Raw genomic sequence first — 22,243 nt, forward strand, 5'->3', positions numbered from 1 at the left:
ATGTTCTGGTGCTGTTTAAGTCTACCCTGAGCTCCTCCTGCCTTTTGGAGGCCACAAGAGCCTTCCAGAACCTAGGTGGAAACTAGGCAAATAGACAGCATGAATATGGATACAGCTCTGGCCAATTACAGGGGAGGATGACCCCATTGCATGCTGGGAGCTGGTGTTTATATTCTCTGACCACATGGGCTCAGTTTCTATCCAGCAGTAGATTGCACAATGCCAGGGTCGAGGCAGGCTTGCCTCCCCTGCTGCCATGCAGCTTCAGGTGGGCAACCTGAGGGCCTAAAGTTGGAGAAAGTGACCCCGATTGTACAAAGAGCTGGCTGAGGGGGTTGTCTATTGAAGATCTGGTAACATTGGTATAGCGTGTCACTTGGAAGTAGGCAACCAGCTGTCCCTGGAAATTTTGTGAGTAAAGACAACCTAAAGGATCTATAGACTTATGCTTTTACCCTCTTCATGGTGCTATAGAGCCAGCTAAGGGTACTGAGAAAGGAACACTGGCTAGTGTTCTAAGGAACTCTGTCCATTTACTAAGTTACTGTTACTGCAAAGGAGAAATCTATCTGCTCCAGCAAGGACTTCACCTAAAGCTCAACCAGAAGTCAGATAGTATCTCCGTAATTAGTGCCTTTCTTCGAGTATCCTACTAAATTCCCCATCCCTATCCAAGTTCTCTAATAAAATAAACATCCCCTAGACTGATCATTGGAGACAGTGAGTGAAAGTGTGTGTGCACCTGGCTATCAGAAATACTGTGTGCTTGGCTGTGGGTGAAGATTTGGGGAAAGTCCTGAGTAAACTACCAGCTGCTCCTTTGAGGATAGCGCTACACCTACAGTTTAATAGATTTTGCCAAAATTTCCAAAAGTGAAACTTTATTTAAATCTTCCAAATTTAAAACAATTTCAGGTGAAGTAAAAACTTGTGAGATGCATTCCTTGAAAAAACACTTTATAATTGCCAAGCTAACATGGTGTTCAAAAAAATTACAAAAATCTTCTGTGCCTATTTCCCCATTTTTTTTTTTATTTTTACCCGTTGAAATGTCTGAAATAATTGTACGGTGGTTAATTGTGAATATGTCTTTGTGCTCAATTCTAATCAGTTTATGATACAGTGAAGAACTTCCATGAACTAAAGATTGTGTGGTTATAATATAATACAACACTATTTGTGGCAATAAAAAATTTTGGCTCTCATTTGTGTGTAGTAACATCCTGTGACAAACGTGGCTAATTATACAAGGGACTTTGTGCTTCCATCCGGACTGGAGAAGAGACATCGCGCCCCATAGTATAGACGCTCTCTGTCATGCATGGACAGTCCACAACACTGGTTTCCACTACAAGATGCGGGAGAACCTATAAGTGACATGCTCAGTGTCTGCCCCAAGCATGGTGAGTTTGGTGGTGTGGCTGTTACATTTCTCTTGGTATAGACCGCAGACACACGTCTTTGGATGGTAATCTTGTAAGTAGCAGGTGATTCACACATGGACATCACATATTCACTGTTGTCTGGCTTGTTCTCCACCATTGTTATTTTGGTCAGAAGAGATTTCAGCACAACCAGGATGCCAATAAAGCCAAGGATGAAAAGACTATCCCCAACACTCAGCTGCATTCCATATTCATGAGTGGTTATGTTAGGTAGGTTGTGAGGATATTGGGTTAAACAACCCATAGAGGAGGCCTGACCTTGTGTTCCATTGGACCATTCCGTTAGGTTGTAATCAAGATTCACATTTTCCTAAGGGAAAGAGAACCAAAATGCTTGGGTGAAACTTTGATTCTGAATGGCACCCTAACACACCTTGCTGATGAACATGCAATGTAGCACAACATGTGCTGTGGTGCAGCGCCAAAAATGCTACATGGACCGGATTTGTGAGTCTGGTGCATTAGACAGCCCATTCCTATGAATGGTTCAATGAAGAAATAGGCATCTAAGAGAAGCTGGGTTCTTTCATGTGAGTTCATACAAGGTAATGAGAGGACAAAAACATTCAGCAAGCTCATGGGCTTGGGTTAGGCTGCTCACAACACACAGGACTACTCTCCTTCTGGTACCCAGCAGGTTACAAGAAAACAAAAATGCACCAATGGAAGAAAAGCCAGACCAAATGATCATATTAATTTTTAGGTTTACAGCTTAATTGATTGGTTTACAGATAAAAAAGTTCCGTAGGCTCCTTAAAAATTAGTGGATTTTCATGGGGCTTTTGGTTTTTGTAAACCAAAATATTAATTTGGATTTGACATTTGGTCTGGTGCTTCTTCTATTGGTGCAGGTTGCTGCTAGGAGATCTCGTGTCACAATATAACTAATAAAGTAAAAATTAGATGCAGCCTTTTGCCATTTAATGCAGTGCGAAAAGCATCCATTACTCTAAGGCCTGGTTCATGCCTGTGTGTTTAGACGCAGTACATTAAAAAAAAAAATAAAAAAAATAAAGTCCTGCATGCTGGATCTTTGATGCCCTTTCACCTACACAGTTCAATGGTAATGCACCTAAAACATGTAAAAACGCAATGCACCAAAAAAAAAAAAAACGCACTGCGCAAATGTGAACTGGCCCTAAGGGCTCTGGTGCATGGTGTGATGTGCACTGCAATGCATTTTTATAATGAATTACAGTGCTCTTTTTGTCTTCCTTTTTTTACCTCTGTGGTAAATATATACCCCGGCATCACTTTATCACAACAAACCCCAACACAATGTACAATATTGGTGTGAACAGGCTCTATACAAAGCTTGGCATCTTGCTTTGTTTTTGTGTTGGGCAGTGCCACCCACAGGGCTGGGGTTAACCAGCCCTAAAATACATGTAAATCCTCCAATCCAGTATTCCTCAACCTTTGTACAGTCAACGCACCCTTTAAAATTAAAAGGACAATCTCGAGGCACCCTATTCTAAAATGTAAAAAAAGTGGACTAATAGTTTTGCATAGTGCAGCAGCAAACAGACACGTTGGGCATCCAACATTAGAGGAGATTTATTCTTACAAAGCTAATCCACTTTTGCCCACTGCTAGTATTGCAGCATTTCTTCCTCATTTTCTATAGCCTACGCAACTAATGTGACCCCAGTGCTGAAAGAGAGGGGCTGGGGCAAATAAGGATCCTGTGCAGGTGCCTGATGTACTCCTTGTCAAGCAATGACATCAGCGGTTGTTAGGACACTGGTGGTTGGCCTGCATAGTGCCTTAGTTAAACAGTGGAAACCTGTGACTTTGTGTAAAAAAAAAAATCAGGTTTGATTCACCTGCTGGTACACATTGTTTTGGGGCAATTTTTAGGCATTTTGCCATGGCACCTCTGAAGACCCCAGAAGGCACCCTGGTTGAAAAAGACTGCTCCAATCTATTAAAATGTAACTATAAAGGCAAAAACATTGTTTAAAGTCTTTATTTACACTTTCGCTACTCCAAAGTCGCACGATTTCCAGTGCGACTTTTATCTGACTTTACACTCTCTGGATCAAAGTTGCATCAAAATAGTACAGGCAACTTTTTAAAGTCACTGCGATTTGAATTGGTACCATTGAAAAAAAATGTGATGTCCAAAGTCACAAGACAAGTTGCACAAATGTGAATGGAGCCTAAAATAACCTCCGTCTTTTTTTTTTGGCATCTGTGTTCCATTGTTAAGATTTCGCATCACTTCCTGTCCCATAGCCAAAACAGAAAGTGAGAGGAAATCACTCTAAAGTAGGGGTCTCCAAACGTTATAAATGAAGGACCAGTTTACTGTCCTTCAGACTTTAAGGGGGCCAGACTGTGGCCAGTGGGATAAGAAAATGTCCTGGCATCAGTGGGAGTAAACAATGCCTCATCATTGGTTTTAACGGGAGATATAGAGTCCCGTCGTTGGCGTCAGTGGGAGGAATAGTGCCCCGTCGTTGGCGTCAGTGGGAGGAATAGTGCCCCGTCGTTGGCGTCAGTGGGATGAATAGTGCCCCGTCGTTGGCGTCAGCGGGAGGAATAGTGCCCCATTGTTGGTGTCAGTGGCAGGAACTAAGCCCCACTGTTTCGGATGGTGGGGGGAATAATATCCCAGGGGCCAGATAAAGCAAGCAAAGGGCCGCATCTGGCCCCCCGGCCGCAGTTTGGAGACCACTGGTCTAAAGTGAGGGAGTCCTGGTGTGCCACCAAATCTAGTGTCCCCATTTGAAGATTTTCCCCCATTAGGCTGCATTCACGCCTAAACAGAGATTTACTGGCATTTTTAGGCTCCATTCACACTTAGACATTTTGAATAGTGGGCAGAATTGCAGTGATTCTGCCCACGATTTCAAAATGCTCTACTAAAATAATAAAAGCTGGAACTTCTTTTGGGGGACAAGCTTCGCGCGTTGCAGTTTTCCGCAATTTATCACACGACAATCGTGGCAGAACCGCACCGCATTTTTAGGTGCCATTCAAATGAATGCCATCTACAATCTGTGTTGGGTTTTGCCATTTTAGTATAGCGTTTTGAAATTGTGGGCAGAATCACCACGATTCTGCCCACGATTTCAAAACGCCAAGGTGTGAATGCAGCCTTATATGAGAAATTTTGAGGGTTTTTCATAAGCATATTACAAGCGTTTTACAGCTTCAGGCATTTTTGTTTAGCCAATAGAAAGCACAAGGGGAGGAAAGTAGGGGTGGAGAGCTGCTGTTTGAGCAGAAAACGTGCATCAAAACATTCGCAAAACACTCAAGTTATACATTTTCAGGCGTTTCTATTGAAGTCTATGGGGCCAAAAATGCTTGTAATCTGGCAAAAAGAAGCTCATGTACTTATTTGAGCGACAGGCATTTTCCTTCAGACAGAACACTCAGATGTGAACAAAGGCCATTGAAATTAATAGGATTTGGTTTTAGAGCTACAAGCTTCAAGCATTAAATCGCTCAGGTGTGAATGCAGCCGTAACGTTCTGACGTCTACCCAAAAAGTTGGTATTTTCTTTTACTTTCACTTTTAGTAATGGTAAACAGGACGAATAGAGATGGTGAATCTCTCTAACGGGGGCACAGACAGCAATAAAAAGCTGACTAGGGTTCTAATCCCTCTCTATTCTATCCAAAACTAAAAAAAATCCTTAGACCTACCGGTGACGGTATTTCTAGGAGCCCTTCAGGACAGCACCTGCAGAGAGCGCAGCTCCACTCATAAACACAGGAAACACCGCAACTTAAAAAAGTCCAACTCATCCACCATGCCCTCAATTATAGCAGAGTAACCTCTGACATGCTGGAAAACAGAAACGGAGAAAACAGGTACCATGCCAACCACAGAATTACACACATAATAAGAAAGGGGATTTGGACACTGCTGTCCTGAAGGGCTCCTAGAAATACCATCACCGGTAAGTCTAAGGATTTCTCTCCTCGCCCTTCAGGACAGCACCTGGAGAGGATAACCGAGTAACTTACCCCTAGGGTGGCACCACCGCTTGCAGGACCTTCCTGCCGAAAGACTGGGCTGTCACGGCCAATAAATCCACTCTATAATCGCATATATATATATATATATATATATATATATATATATATATAGAGAAACTGGACCACGTAGCCGCTTCGCAAATCTGTTCCGAAGATGCACCAGCCTTTTCAGCCCAAGAGGCAACCACCGATCTTGTGAAGTGTGCTGCGACCTCCAATGGAGGTACTTTGTCTAGTGCTGTAACGGAACCGACCCCGACTGCACTTGGGTACTTCCGTTAGAATACCGCTTCCACGCCCGAACACCAACAACAGACACCACCGCTGATCATACAAGACTAGACGACACCAGTCTTGAAGTAAACCAGAAGGTAGACTACTTTATTTGAACACAGATACAAGATATATACACTCAGGAGACAAATCCCCCCTCCTTGCATAATGTCACAGGGCAGGGACAATGTTTAGTAACAAGAGACACACAGGTATTCAAACTTCACACCAGCAGACAGTCCCATCAGGAGGGAGGGCTGCTGGAGACACCCCCCCCCACTAAGCAAATTACACAAACACATACATCCCATAATAGCTTGCTCCCAAGCAAGACACATAATAGAACAGTGGGATGCAACCACATAACACCAAACAATCCACAACCCCCACCCCTCCTATATCCTAGACATGTCTCCACAATATTAGAACAGATCACCCTGTACTCCTGACACAGGGACACTGACACATAAGAGGGATATGGGGAGCTAAGACAGGGGTCTCTCCACCTTTCCAAAGTGAGCTGGGTTCCATGGGCCCCCCCACCCAAAGTGTCTCCCATCACATATCTCCCCTTTCAGCAGGAGACTAACACAGGAGGAGACCCCAGACTGGTGGACTCTGAAGCTAGTCTGTACATCCAGTCCACCAATGCCAGCACCCACACAGTTCCCCAAACAAATGGTCCCACACAAAGCAGTACTCACCCAGCCAACCTCTGCCTCTCTCGTTGAACATATCCGCCGCTGGTGAGAAGTACAGACTGGTCCTTCTCCCTAAAGTCCTCTCAGCCGCTGGAGTGAAGACAGGGTGGCTGGGCTGACTCCATCATGCTGTTGGGGATCTGGGCCAACTGCCCAGCATCCCTGGGGTATCCAGGTGGTGACTGTAGTCTCATCCACTTTGACTTGATGGACATCCCCCAGTGATCGCAAAGTAAGGCTGACATCCTCCTGTCCCAATGTCAGACCCTTTTCTGGGGTTGTGTCAGTGGAGACCGAAGTCCCATCCATGGACATCAGCTCAAGTTGCAGTTGTGAGGTGCCGATTGCATCCTCTTCTTTAGCTCCTGCGGTGCTGATTGTTATGGGCAGAGGTCAACAATGCCATGCCCTGATGCCACCTCTTCTGCTGGAGGCACACCGGCTGGCTCCTCCTCAGCAGAAAAGTCAATCAAATCCCCAGTCTCTGGAACTGGTGTCTGGGGATAGGGGTTCACCATCTCCTGTCCATGGAACCCAGAAGATGTTACCCGTGCTGGGCAGAGTTCAGCAGTGTTTGGCCCTGTTGCCAGCTCTTCTGCTGGAGGCTCACCAGGTTGTTTTTCCTCAGCAGAGAAGTCTATCAAATCTCCAGTCTCTGGAACTGGTGTTTGGGGATCGCGGTTCACCATCTCCTGTCCGTGGAACCCAGAAGATGTTACCAGTGCTGGGCAGAGGCTAGTAGAGCTCTGCCCTTTTGTCAGCACTTCAGGTTTGGGGACAGCAATCTTTAGAATTTCCACTGCCGATTCTTGGGTATGCTGCTGAACATGTTTTAGCAGTTGCCTGTATGCTCTTTCCAGATGCTGTTCTTTCATCAGCAGGTATTCCAGATCTGGTTCAAGCTCTGAGACCCCTGTGAGACTGAACATAGCCTCTCTGTCTTCTCGCAAGTCCTCAAGGGTAGGTTCTACTTTATCGCCAAACACAAAATGATCTGTAAGGCTCTACCACAGCAATCCAGGGCCACCAAAGTCATATCCCTCCGGAGAGCATTCTGTTGTCACCTCTAAATATTTCTGCTCTGCGTACCATTGCAGAGCCCGATATCGGTTGTCCAGCTCTATCTCCTGCTGGGCCAGCCTGTCCAACTCAGTCATCCATTGCTCCTGGGGTCACTATAACAGGAATGGCATCCGTAACTTCCGATGGTCCCTGGTTCGTTCCCCTGGGGTTGGATAGCACTTGCCCTTGTACATACCAGCAACCTGGAGGGCTCCACTCCAAAGTTCCACCCGAATCCGCTGCCTGAGCTCCAGGTACTCATCCTCAGACACAGTCCTGGGGTATGTTGCAAGAACGATCCACAGCAGCCCCAGGAACACTGATGCCAGGTCAATATCTCCACTGGGATTACCGACGTCTTCAAAGCCAGGAAGCACAATCCCACTGCTGCCACCAATGTAACGGAACCGACCCCGACTGCACTTGCGTACTTCCGTTAGAATACCGCTTCCCCATCCGAACACCAACAACAGACACCGCAGCTCACCATACAAGACTAGACGACACCAGTCTTGAAGTAAACCAGAAGGTAGACTACTTTATTTGAACACAGATACAAGATATATACACTCAGGGGACAAATCCCCCCTCCCTGCATAATGTCACAGGGCGGGGGACAATCTACATTTAGTAACAAGAGACACACAGGTATTCAAACTTCACACCAGCAGACAGTCCCATCAGGAGGGAGGGCTGCTGAAGACACCACTAAGCTAATACACATAAATACATACATCCGATAATAGTTTGTACACAATAGAACAATGAGATGGAACCACATAACACCAAACAATCCACAACCCCCACCTATCTCCTAGACATGTCTACACAATATTAGGAGAGATCACCCTATGCTCCTAACAGGCACAGGGTGACTTACACATAAGAGGGATATGGGGAGCTAAGACAGGGGTCTCCCCACCTCTCCAAAGTGAGCTGGTTTCCATGGGCCCCCCACCCAAAATGACTCCCGTCACAAGTGCCATGTAGGCTTCTTTGAGGGCCTGTATGAGCCATCTGCCCAGAGTACTCTTGGATGCTTTCTCTCCCTTGCGGTTTCCTGTACAGAGTGTAAATAAGGAGTTCGACTTCCTAAACCCTTTTGACACTTCCAAAAATCTCAACAGACACCTTCTCATGCCTAGTGTATGGAACACGTCTTCCCCCGGATTAGCTGGAGCTGTACAGAAGGAAGGCAATACTATTTCCTGCATATGATGAAAAGATGAGGAGATCTTCAGGAGAAAGCCTGGATCTGTCCTAAGGACCACCCAGTCCAAAAAAATAACTAAAAAAAAGGTTCGGAAATTGACAGCACCTGGATCTCACTAATCCTTCAAGCTGATGTAATGGCGATTAGGTATACGTTTTTTAGAACTAAATTTTGCACCGACGCCTCCTCTAGGGGCTCAAACGGTTTCTTTGTAAGGCCCTGTAAAACTAAAGACAGATCCCATTTCGGAAAAACTAACAAACTGGCCTTGTCAAAGCTTTAAAAAAACCTAATAATTAGCGCCTCCTGGGATAATCTCTTCTCCAGGAAAGCAGATAAAGCTGCTACTTGAGATTTAAGGGTGCTTGCAGCTAGGCCCATCTTCATTCCTTAATGTAGAAATTTCAGGACTGACACAACTGTTCACCTGTAAACCCTTCTCTGAACACCAGGAATTATACCTTCTCCATATTTTCAGATAAATCGCTCTAGTCACTTCTTTCCTGCTTGAGCGCAAGGTGGCAATAAGCTTCCTTGATAACCCCTTTCTTCTTAGCAGTTTTTCTTCAAGATCCACGCTGTTAGGTTGAATCGCTCCACTTCTGGATGCAGCACTGGCCCCTGGACTAGCAAATCCTTTCTGACCGGCAGTTTCCAGGAGGGTCTGGAAGATAGGTTCTGAAGCATCGAGAACCAAGGCCTCTTTGGCTAGTAGGGTGCTATCAGGGTTAAGCTTGTTGTTTCCTGCTTGAACTTTTGAAATACTAGAGGAATGAGCTGAAAAGGGGGGGGAGGGGGGAACGATGCGTAGAACAGAATGTAATTCCAGGGATTAGTGAATGCGTCCAGGCCCTGAGTCTGGTCTTCCCTGTGAAAAACACCTGTGCCTTTGTGTTTAGGTGGCATGCAAACAGGTCGACTTAAGGAACACCCCAATCTTCCGTGATCAGCTGGGACACTCCCTGATTCAATCTCCACTCGGATTCTGCTACTTTTCTTCTGCTCAGGAAATCCGCCAGCCAATTCTGCGAGCCTTTTAAGTGAATGGCAGAGAGGGAGGCCAAACTCTTTTCTGCCCTAGACAGGATTTCTAGGGCCAACTCCAGGAGACCCCTGCTACTTGTACCCCCTGCCTTGAAATGTAAGCTATCACTGTATCATTGTCCAATAGGACCTGAATGTGCTGCCCTTTTACCAACTGATGAAAGGAAAGAAGACCCAGCTAGATGGCTTTCAATTCCATCTAGTTGGAGGACCATGGGCCCTGTTCCGATTGAAGTGGGCTCCCCATCCCAAGCACTCGCATCTGTCATTAAGTGTTCAGCCTTCGGAAATGACCATGGCAGGCCCCTCTCTAAATTGGATGGATCTCGCCACCACCAAAGCGCCCTCTTTCCCTTTGGAGTGATCCTTATAAGCGTGTCCAGCAGATCCTGATATGCCCACTTTTGCAGGATGTCCCCCTGCAGGGGGCGGGAATGGAATCTGGCTCACTGAACCACTGGGATGGTGGGGGTAAGTAGTCCCAGGACTGACATGGCCATTCTTACCAACACCAACAGGTTGCATTGCACCTGCTTCTATGCCGACTGGATCCTTTTTATATTTTCTTCCGGAAGGAATATCCGCTGTTGAACGGAATCTATTATATAACCGAGGAACCTTATTCTCTGGGCCGGAATCAGGTTGGATATTTCCAGATTTAACAGCCATCCCAAGCGTCTCAGATGAGCCTGAGTTGTCTGAAGATCCCCCTTCAAGAACCTGCTGCCAATGTGCGAGAGAGAGCGAGGGAGAGAGAGGGCGAGAGCAGAGCGGAGTCACCTCTGTGCCACAGCAGCAGGCATCCGTACCAGGGAAGGCAACAAAACCAAAGTGAAAACACCGAAAGAGTTCACTGTAAGGATAGAGGGCACCACTGTATCCCCCTTACCTGGGTTAGGCTGGTGCATGATGCACCTGCTTCCGCCGCCTCTGCTGCTGGACCCTCAGTTTCCTCCATCCTGCAGAGAGCGCAGCTTGCTGAGACCTGTGGTCCTTTAAAGTTCCCACTGGTCTCCAGAACACTGGTGACCTGGACCCAGAAGCACCAACCGACCTGCCCACTCCCCTTGCATTCCAGCGGCCGGAACCAGTGCCGGTTCCACCAGGACCTCTGGAAGCCGCCTGAAGGCTTCCCAAGGCCTGGAACCACAGGAGACCCACTCCCTGAGGGAGAAGGTTGCGGCAGGACTGTCCGGCTGGTCATCACTTCCCTGAGAACGAAAGGGGAGAAAAGGTGCCGGAACCCTCCCCCCCCAATGGAGGAAGGAGCTGGGCTGGTCCATGGAATCCATCTGGGAGGTGACGGCCGATGCACTCCCCCAATGGAGAGAGCGCAGCCCTCTCTGTAATCCAGGTTCCCTGCGGTGCTTCCACCAGGGCAGAGGAAACACCATAATTGAGGGCATGGTGGAAGAGGCGGACTTTTAAGCTGCGGTGTTTCCTGTGTTATGGGTGGAGTTGTGCTCTCTCCAGGTGCTGTCCTGAAGGGTGAGGAGAGAGAAAAAAAAGTTTTGGCTTTAGTTACACCTTAAACAAAACGGACATATAAAACGACACGTGGCTGAGTCCAGACAGATGTTTTAGAGGTCCTTGTATTGAGAGAAATGCATAAGGTTCCATTTCTGACTTCATCCTGAAAATGCTAATTGCCTGGCTGTCTCTTGGCTTCAACACTTTTAGAAGCTAAACTGGAAGAAACCTTTAATAATCAAAGTAAAAATTCTGAATACTTGTGTCAAATCATAAGTTAAAGAGTACTGAAACCTTTGGATTAGCATGACAGACAGGGAACTTTTCAGCAGGAGAGGTCAGTAGTACCAACCTCTATACCTCCTGACTGTATGCTTCATTCAGGTTGAAAATGAATCACAGGAGTGCCGTTTTTATGTGTTTGTGTGTGTGTGTGTCCATCTAAAATAAAAACTGTGCTTAGAGAAATATACCATTACTGTGCTCCTGCACAAATTGCTGGTTACTGGCAGTCAGGCTGATCATATGAATTTAAAGTATATGTAAACCCACATCTTGTAAAACAACCCATATATTTTAAAATAGAAATGAAATCTAAAACATTTATGTATACATATAAAACATTATAAATTACTTTTTCCCTAATTTAAGTGATCACAGTCCCTCTGTCCTCAGCTGCATAGAGAGGTGAGGGTGGAGAGACAGCAGCACACTGATCTTCCCAGTGAATGGCTGCGCGGGGGGGGGGGGGAGAGCATGTGAGCAGAAGATTGATCATTAAAAGGAGAGCACACTGAGTTCTCTGCCCAGCTAGAGAACTGATCACGCTATGCCCTCATGCCTAGTGTGGTCAGTTTTTAATAGGAAAGCAGAGGGACTGCCAGTAACATCAGAGATTTCACACAAAGGAGGCAGTACAAAGAGAGCAGGATACATTTTCATACAAGTACATGGTAGTGCCGGCACATATCAGGAATATGAGATGCTGGATTTACATAATTTTTAAGCATTCATGCGCACAGACAGTTACAATTGTAGACATTTTTTTTAATGTCTAACAAAACTTTTCCCACCCCCAGGAAGCCACATGTGATGTGCACAGCCTGCTATGAAGTGAATGGCTACACGCAGTCATACTGTTCTAAGCTTCCTGTTCTGGAAATATGGCAAATGTTGATACAAAAAAGCATTGGCATTTACAAGAGTATGGTTGCATACAGCCTTTGACTTTTATGGCAGTCTGTGTGCTAAACGTGCGGTTCGCTGGACGGCGGACATAGAAAAAAATATCTACAACCCTGGGGCCTTAGGGTTATAGGTATTTTTACGTCCAGCTCAACTTTTCCAGAGTCCAGGGGGTTACACATCCAGCAAACAGCCTGCCATACAAATGAATAGCTGTACGCGGCCATACTCCACATCATGTGAATGCGCAATTTTGTACTACACACACAGGGCAGCCATACACTTGAATGGCCTGCCCTACACGCACCGAAGAAGCTCCTGCACCTTTTTAGGTGTTGAGCTGGTCAATTTGGCGTACCATGAACAATAAAAGACACCACGAGTGCAAAGTGTGTTTTTTGCATGTAGCAAAAAATTTCGCTTTTGCACACGTTCATGAACTCTTAGACATGAATAAAGACTTAGGCCCCATGGACACTGGTTGTTTAGCCCCGGTTCATGGGGCTCCAGGACAGATGACCTTTCCAACCCCAAAACCATCAAATTCTATGAGATTCTGACAGCTTCTGCAACTCGATGGTGCACCTAGCATTACGAACATTTAGGCTCTGTTCACAATAATAATGCATTTTTTTATGCTTTTTGCAGTAACACAGTACAGTCCATTTAACATTGTTTCCTATGGAACATGTTCACATCTATGCTGTTCTGAGCTGCTGCATTTTTGGAAAGGGTCAGGGACTTTTTTTAAAAGCAAAAAACAGTGGGTTTTTTTTTACAATTTTGGCACGTTTTGCATTTTTATTCTGCCCAGCAACAAAAAAAAAAAACTCCACTTTAACAAAAAAAACCCCAAAAACAGACAACTGAACAAAACATAAAACGTGGTAAAAACACATAAAAAAAATACATGTGGAAAAATCGCGAAATGAACTGCAAAACAGGCAAACAGCATAGCAGGGGCGGACTGACCATTTAGGTACTCGGGCACTGCCCGAGGGCCTGGGGTCAGTAGGGGGCCCCATGAGATGCCCCTGGTACCTTTCATAGGCTTTTTAGGGTGCGGTTTGAGTGTGGGTGAGGACACAGGGGCCCCATGATCCGCTATTGCCCGGGGGCCCCATGAGTTGTCAGTCCGCCCCTGCAGCATAGGTGTGAATGGAGCCTTAGGGAAGTATGCACCCAAGGACAGACGCCCATGACATAGACTTCTTGTATTTATCCCTGGGTGCATATGGTTCTAATTATTCATACAGATAGGCGCACCATCCAGCCGCACTGGCTGTTAGACTCTAATAGAGTTTGACAGGCGCCAGCTGCAGAGCTGGATACCTGTGCCCTCCACCCACCGCGAACTGCCAGAGCCCCATGTACCAGGACTAAACTCCCAGTGTGTCTGGGGCCTAATCTCCCAGTGTGTCTGGGACCTAATACATTTTAAATACTGTCACAAAATAAACAGGGAACCTGCATGCTGCATCCTTTTTAAGGATCAGAAAGTTTAAATGTTATTAAATCAGTATGGCAGCCATATAACTGGCATTTTCAGAACAAAATAGCCATTGCAATCTCTATATCCCTCTTTCAGCATAGGTTCCCTCAATTAACAAACACACCCATGTACACCGGAACAGCCAACAAGCCCAATGCTGGAAATGTATCCTATATGCGGACAACATGGTGCTCATGGACAAAGGCAGAGACATGGTAGTAAAACCCACCTGAGGCTGATCAGAGCCAGGAGCTATGCCTAGCAGGGTTGATTCTCTCAAGACAACAATAAAAATAAACATTAATTGGAATATACATGGAAGACTATTGCACAGAAGAGGTAATTGTGTCCTCCATATATGTGTGTCCATGTCAGCACTAGAGTCATAGACTGTCCAGCTCTACCTCTACAAGCTGGATCTCTTAGTAGATCTCTTTGCTCTCCCATGATGCTTTTAGGCAAAGTGAAAATCCCAAGCCAAATAATACAAGCCATTTTTTTAAAGTCTAGAAATAATCAAGTTCAAATGTTTGTGGAAATACTTATCCAGACCGGAGGATGGTGAGAAAGGTTGGTACAATTTACTGTTATGATAAAGATGGAATTTTCCATATCATCTTCAAATTGTGCCTCTCTAGAAGTACACAGAGCAGAACACCATTCCAGTTTGTAGTCTATTGTGCAGTTTTAGGTTAGCCAAGAAGGAATTGGTTAAGCTATGAAACCGTACTGAAGGGTTCACTCACACCAGGTGTACTGCCTTACACAGCACACTGTAAGCTCAAGACAAGGCAAAAAGGCTTCACTGAAGCATATCGCATGCAATAATGAAAATATCAATTTACTACAGGTGTATGTGATATTTACCTCAAAAACAAGAAGCGCTCAGTAAATACCTAATAAACCTAACTAAAAGTCAATTCACAAAAAAAAAGAAAACATTGTTAAATAAGTCGTGGTCTAGCCACACACTATTTAACCATTTCAATACCGGGCAATTTTACACCTTCCTGCCCAGGCCAGTTTTCAGGTTTCAGCACTCTCACACTTTGAATGACAATTGCGCGGTCATACAACACTGTACCCAAACTAAAATTTCATCATTTTCTTCACACAACTAGAGCTTTCTTTTGGTGGTATTTAATCACTGCTGGGGTTTTTATTTTTTGCTAAATTAACAAAAAAAGACCAAAAATTTTGAAAAAAAACCCACGTTTTTCTTTGTTTCTGTTATAAAAGTTTACAAATAAATAATTGTTCTTCATAAATTTAGGCCGAGATGTATTCTGCTACATGTCTTTGGTGAAAATAACCCAAATTAGGATGTATTATTTAGTTTGTAGGAAAGTTATAGAGTTCACAAACTATGGTATAGATCTGAATATTGATCAATCCTGAAGTACTGACAGCCAATCTCATTTCTTGAGGTCCAAGAATGTCAGAACACTACAGATATCTCCCAAATGACCCCTTTTTGCAGAGTAGACAGTCCGATGTACTTCATAAGAGGAATGGCGAGTTTTTTGAAGTTGTATTTTTTTTTGTCATAATTTTTTGGAAAATTTAAAAATTAAAAAAATTATTTTCACTATTTTTTTTTTTACATACTGTCACCAGTGCAGTACAGCATTATCATATAACTGGCATGGTGATGAACAGGGACACTGATACTGGTGACAGTATGAAAAAAAAAATATATATATTTTTTATTTTTTTTTATTTTTGTATTATTTTTAATTTTTTATTACTTTTTTTTTTTTTTAAGATTTTTTTTTCAGATTTTACTATGACCAAAGTAGTACAATGTTACCATAGTAACATTGTACTACTTTGGGGAAGTGATCAGTATTTTTTTTTTTTTTTACACAATTTGCTTATAGCAAAGAATGACTTTGCTATAAGCAAGCATTTACCTGAATGAAATCGATTCATTCAGTTTTTTTTTTTTTTGTGCTTAGCTGTGATTTGGCCACAGCTAATCACATGACATGTGCATGTGACCTGCTGTGACCATTCACAGCTAGGCACTAGTATACAATGGATGGCATGAATGAAGCCATCCATTGTATACAACTGTCATGTGACCTGCTGTGATTGGTCACAGCAGGTCACATGGTACCAGCAACGGGGGCCGGTACTCAGATCTGTCATCGGCCGTGTCCGAGGTACACGGCCGGTGACAGATCGCGGCTCTGCAACCGCGCGTGCACCCGGAAAGCTAAAGCGTTTTTGAGGCCGCCAAACGGCTATAGGCAGGGCGGCTAATGGTTAACAAATGATAGCTGGTTGTTAGGAGCCAGCACCCACCAGCTTTCTTAACCATTGACTAGCTGGTTGTTAACCACTTGCCCTCCAGAGGATTTATTCCCCTTCCTGACCAGGCCATTTTTTGTGATACGGCGCTGCGTTACTTTAACTGACAATTGCGTGGTCATGCAATGCTGCACCCAAATTACATTTATGTCCTTTTTTTTTCCACAAATAGAGCTTTCTTTCGGTGGTATTTGATCACCTGTGCGGTTTTAATTTTTTGCGCTATGAACAAAAAAAGACTGACATTTTTGAAAAAAACAAACAATTTTTTTACTTTACTTTTTGCTATAAAACATATCCAGTAAAAAAAATTTAAGAAATTAATTTCATCATAAATTTAGGCCAAATTGTATTCTGCTGCATGTCTTTGCTAAAAAAGAAAATCCCAATACGTGTAAATTATTTGCTTTACATGAAAGTTATAGCGTCTACAAATGGCGGTATATATACTGGAATTTTTATTTATTTTTTTATACTAGTAATGGCGGAGATCAGCGACTTATAGCGGGACTGCAGGACTGTGGCCAGCATTCTGACACTGGGTGGGAACTGACTAACTGCTACTGACATGCCCAGCGACACTAATACAGTGATCAGCGCTAATAAAAAGCACTGACACTGTACTAATGACACTGGGCAGGAAGGGGATCTAGGGCAGGAAGGGGATCTAGGGTGATCAAAGGGTTAACTGTGTGCTGTTTTACTATGAGTGCTGCGTGTGATTTACTGTGTAAGCATGCTGCTTTGTATTGCTCTGCTATGCAGAGCAAAACACAGCAGCATGCTGGAGCTGACAGGGGAGAGATCTGTTTTTTTTACATACAGACTTCTCCCCTGTCAGTGTTCTTCAGTGATTGCCGGGTGTCGGTGGGGAATCTCCGTCCGGAACCCGGGGATTGATAACTGTAGCCACCAATGGTGGCACAGGTAGGGCAGCACGCGTGCCCCCTACCCGGAGATGCAAAATCACGTATATATATATATATACACACACATGATTTTGTGCAGCCCTGCCGCCCTGTAGCAGTATTTGTGCTATAAGGCAGCGGGGAAGCGGTTAAGTTGCCGGCACCCACCAGTGTCCTTAACAACCAGTGACTAGCTGGTTGTTAAGGAGCTGGCACCCACCAGCTTGTAAACAAAAGGGACAAAAAAAAAGTAGTTTCCCCCTATTCCTCACCAAGCCCTTCAGATCTGGTATGTATTTTAGGGGGGTGTTCTGTTAGTAGATCCTGCTCAGATGCTCACACACTGTAGTTAGTAGGAGACATTTATTAGGTGCTCCTAGCTGCCATTATACATGTGTCTGCCTAAGAACTACAACCAAAGAGTGGGAATAACACAGTTGTACCAGTATCTAAGTAGTGAGACCCCTAGAGGCCATACACAGCATATAACATATTGCTACATCCTTTCTCTTTTAAATAAAAGAACAATGAAATATAACAAACACAAAATGGTGAAGTAGAACATAGCTATAAGTTAAATATAATCCTTGAGGTGAGCCGGCTTTCTGATTGTTCTGCCAGCTCGCGTAACATATGAGGTTTCTTCACAGAAATCTTGGTGTTCTTCTGATTCTGGCAGTCTATTTTCTGGGACTGTCTCTCTCTGCCTAGAGACCTCCCTATGCTCCTCAGCAGTCCCTGTTTCTTTGTTGCTGGTATTCATAGTCTCATCGCTTTGAGTGTCCATATACTGTTCCCAGGGCCCTGTATCATCTCCTTCTTGTGTTTTTCTCAGATGTCTCCGATTTCTCCTCCATCTTCTTCCTTCCTCTGTTATAATTTCATAGGACCGTGGTCCCAATTTCTGTACAACCTTCGCTTTTTTCCAGTGTTTGTCATATTTGCCTATTGGCTGAATCCGTACATTTTCATTGCTCTGGAGAACAGGCAGATCTTTTGCAGATTTATTATAATAGAAAGCTTGCCTATCTTGATTCTTCGTTAGTTTGGCTTTAACATTGCCCACAAGCTTTGGCTTTAGTAGTTGACCTGCAGTTGGTAAGAGAGTCCTTGTACGTCTACTCATAAGCCGCTGTGCTGGACTGGTGTCTAGGCCTTGTGTGGGTGTGTTTCTGTGGTCCAGTATAGACAGGTATATCTCTGTACCTGCCTGTTTTGCCTTTTGCATGAGTCTTTTGGCTGTTTTTACTGCTGACTCGGCTTTACCATTACTCTGTGGATATCCAGGAGATGATGTCTGGTGCTCAAATTCCCACCTCTCCCTGAATTTTTTGAATTCTTCCGATGTAAATTGAGCGGCGTTGTCAGAGAACACAATATCCGGAATGCCATATCTGGCAAAATGGGCCTTGAGTTTTTTAATTACTGTTTTGGCCCTTGTGTCCTGTAAGTAGTCTATCTCCCAGAAGTTGGAAAAATAGTCCACAGTTACCAAATATTCCTTGTCGTTCCACGTGAACAGATCTGTTCCTACCTTTGACCATGGTCTGTTTGGAATTGGATGTGGTTGCAATGTCTCTTTCGGTTGCTTATCATTGCACGATGCACATATTTCACACTGTGCTATAAAGTTTTTTATGTGGTCATTCATTCCAGGCCAATAAACATATTCTCGTGCACGACGTAGACATCTTTCTACACCTAAGTGAGTCGAGTGCAATCTTTCTATAATGCCTCTTCTAAGGGATGTTGGTATGACAGCCCTTTCTCCTTTAAAGATGATTCCATGCTGCACAGAGAGTTCATCTCTTATATGAAAAAATGGAGAAACCTCCATTGGAGCATGCTGTTTGTGTTTTGGCCATCCCTTCAAGATGACAGTCTTTAGGATCTGTAGACTTTTATCTTCCGCTGTGCCGGTCTGTATTTGTTTCAGTCTGTCTTTTGAGACAGACAGATATTCACACATATTGATGCTTTCAATGTCTTTTTCTTCTTCATTTGTGATGGGTAAGTAAGCTCTGCTTAGGGCATCTGCAATCAGTAAATCCTTTCCTGGACAGTAACAAATGTTAAAATCATATTTCTGAAGCCTTAACAGCATACGCTGCAGTCTTTTTGGGGCATTCAGTAGTGGCTTCTTTGTAATACTTTCTAAAGGCTTGTGATCTGAATGCACCACCACTTGTCGACCGTAGGTGTACTGGTGAAATTTCTCTAACCCAAATACTACCGCTAGAAGTTCCTTCTCGATTTGAGCATAGCCTTGCTCTGTTAGAGTTAACGCTCTGCTTGCATATGTGATTGGCTGTTTATCCTGCATTAGTGTGGCTCCAAGGCCAGTTTCTGAGGCATCACATTGTACTACCACTGCTTGATCTGGATCAAAATATTTTAGCGTTGCTGCATCTGCAATAGCATTTTTCACTGACTGAAAAGCAGTTTCATGGCTTTCTGTCCATTCCCAGAGTACGTCTTTGTGAGTTAGCTGTCTCAGTGGCTCACACATGTCTGATAAATGCTTGCAAAATTTGGAAAGATAATTCACCATGCCCAGGAATTGTTGTATTCCACGTATATCTGTAGGTGTAGGCATGTCCTGTATTGCCCTCACCTTCTCTGGGTCGACTTTAACACCATTTGAGGTAAGAAGATGTCCAATATATGGTACTTCTGTCATTTTTAGTTTGAATTTTTCCAGGTTCAGTTTGATTTGTTTTTTTCTACATCTGTCTAAGAATTGTATCATCTTTTTATCGTGATCCTTTGTTGCGGATTCTAGATCATCACCTTCCCCAACTATTAGTATATCATCTGCTATTATTTTTACTCCAGACAGTCCTTCCAAAGCTTGCATCAATTTTTGTTGGAACACTTCTGGAGCTGGGCTTACTCCCATTGGCATTCTCAGCCACTTATAGCGTCCAAATGGGGAAGAAAATGCTGTTAATAAACTTGATTCTTTATCCAGTTCCACGTGCCAGAACCCATTTTTCACATCACATACCGAAAATATTTTAGCCTTTGATAGATCTGGTAGAATATCTTCTATTGTTGGCATTGGATAGTGATTTCTTTTAAGGGCCTTGTTCAGTGGCTTAGGATCAATGCATATTCTTAACTTGCCTGATGGTTTTTTTCACTATCACCAAACTGCTTATCCAGTCTGTGCTTTCCTGTACTGGTGCTATCATACCTCTGCTGTGCAAATCCTGCAGTTCCTCTTTAAGCGGTTGCATTAATGCTACAGGTACTCTTCTTGTAGACAGTCTGGTAGGCTGTATTGTATGATCAATTTCTAGTTTGTATTTACCTTCCAGGCACCCATCACCTTCAAATAAATCAGCATACTCTGTTTTTATGTGGTGAAAATCCAAAATGTATTCTGCCTTTTGTTTAGGATTTTGAGTATTCTCAGAAACTTCCAGAGCCATGATGTTATGGGACTGCACCTTTATTAAGTCCATAGCCTGAACTGCTTTAACTCCCAGCAAAGGAATGTGATCGTCCTCCTGCAACACAGTAAACTCCACTCTGTAGCTCTTTCTGTTACGTGGATTTCTTAATTTTAGCTTGCATGTTCCCATGGGTTTCAGAACACTTTTGTTGTACATGACCAGTACCTTATCAGTGGGCTCAATAGGAACCTGTTTGTTAAGCAGAGTAAATGGAATGACATTGCAGCTTGCTCCACAATCCAGCTGAAATCTTATGGGCTGTTCGTCCACCATAAATATGGCAAAGAGCTGCTTTGCATCATTGGCTACTGGCTGTTTGACTACATTGACGTTCTCTGTTGCAGACTGCAGCTGCAGCCATGTGATGCCCTCTGTGCTGTCCTCGTCTGTGTCCTGGGTCACTGTGTGGACTTGTCTGTACTGTTTGCTGGTTTTGAATCTGCACACAGCTGAAAAGTGGTTCATCTTGCCACAAGTCCTGCAGGACTCCCCATACGCTGGACATTTCTCTTTGTCTCTTTCATGTCTTTTGCCACAGTATTTACACTCGACTGAGCTCACAGGGAGTCTGGACCTTGCTCTGCCTTTCACAGATACTGCATGTACTGAGGCATCACTGGTGCCCTCCATCATCTTCAGCCTGTCTTTAGTCAGCTCAGCAGCCCTGCAGATTTGTATACATTTCTCCAAAGCCAGCTCTTCCTCCCTCAGTAATCTTTCTCTGAGGCGAGAGTCTCTGATGCCACACACTATCCTGTCTCGGATAAGGGAGTCCCTGATGTCCCCAAATCCACAGGTTGCAGCCAGTCTCCTCAGCTCTGTCACATATCTGTCCACACTGTCCCCAATCTCCTGATTCCTTGAGAAGAACTTGTATCTCTCCACTGTCTCATTCTTTTTGGGGTCACAGTGCTTATCAAATGCTTGCAGTATGTCTGTCAGTGCCATGCTGTCTGTGAACAGGGTCTCGGCTAGTTCTCTGCCTTTTTCCCCAATCAAGTAATAAAACAGCTTTATTTCCCTCTGCTCATCTCTGGGTGCCACTGTCAGGTCCACATACAGAGTAAACTCTTCCTTCCAGTGTCTCCATGTCTGTGAGAGATTGGAAGAAGTGACATCCAGTCTCTGAGGGGGTTTCAGGCCACTCTCCATAGTGCAGTCTGATAGGGACTCTGTACTTACAGTTGCTGATTCTCTGTACAGTTCTAGTGTCACACAATCTGTATTTGTAGACAGAAGACTTGCTATTCAGAGGTTCAGTGCCCAGCTGCCACCATGTTCTGTTAGTAGATCCTGCTCAGATGCTCACACACTGTAGTTAGTAGGAGACATTTATTAGGTGCTCCTAGCTGCCATTATACATGTGTCTGCCTAAGAACTACAACCAAAGAGTCGGAATAACACAGTTGTACCAGTATCTAAGTAGTGAGACCCCTAGAGGCCATACACAGCATATAACATATTGCTACATGGGGGACTTCATGCCAAAAAAAAAAAGTGCCATGAAGTCCTCCCCAAAATCTATACCAGACCCATAGGGTCTGGTATGGAGTGAGAGGGGAGCTGCACATGGTTTCTATTTTTTTACTGTCATCCTTTTCTTCACATTTTGCTGTCAGCTAGGAATGACAGCAGATGTGTCATTGGTTGTTAAGGACACAGCTGGTGCCGGCTCCTTAACAACCA

At 44.2% G+C, this 22,243-nt stretch overlaps 1 protein-coding gene across 1 annotated transcript; it reads right to left on the bottom strand.

Moving 5' to 3' along the window:
* Positions 1–921: 921 nt before the first annotated feature.
* On the bottom strand, positions 922–14,248 carry LOC149461703 (uncharacterized). Its single transcript, XM_089677981.1, has 2 exons — positions 14,108–14,248; positions 922–1,755 (listed from the first exon to the last, which is right to left on the bottom strand). Exons 1-2 carry the CDS (start codon positions 14,246–14,248, stop codon positions 1,243–1,245), a joined length of 654 nt encoding a protein of 217 aa, XP_089534107.1. The 3' UTR covers positions 922–1,242.
* Between the last annotated feature and the right edge of the window lie 7,995 nt (positions 14,249–22,243).

This window comes from Staurois parvus, unplaced genomic scaffold (assembly GCF_062004578.1).
Source record: "Staurois parvus isolate SC_StPar_1 unplaced genomic scaffold, SC_StPar_1.0 ptg000195l, whole genome shotgun sequence".
NCBI lineage: Eukaryota > Metazoa > Chordata > Amphibia > Anura > Ranidae > Staurois > Staurois parvus.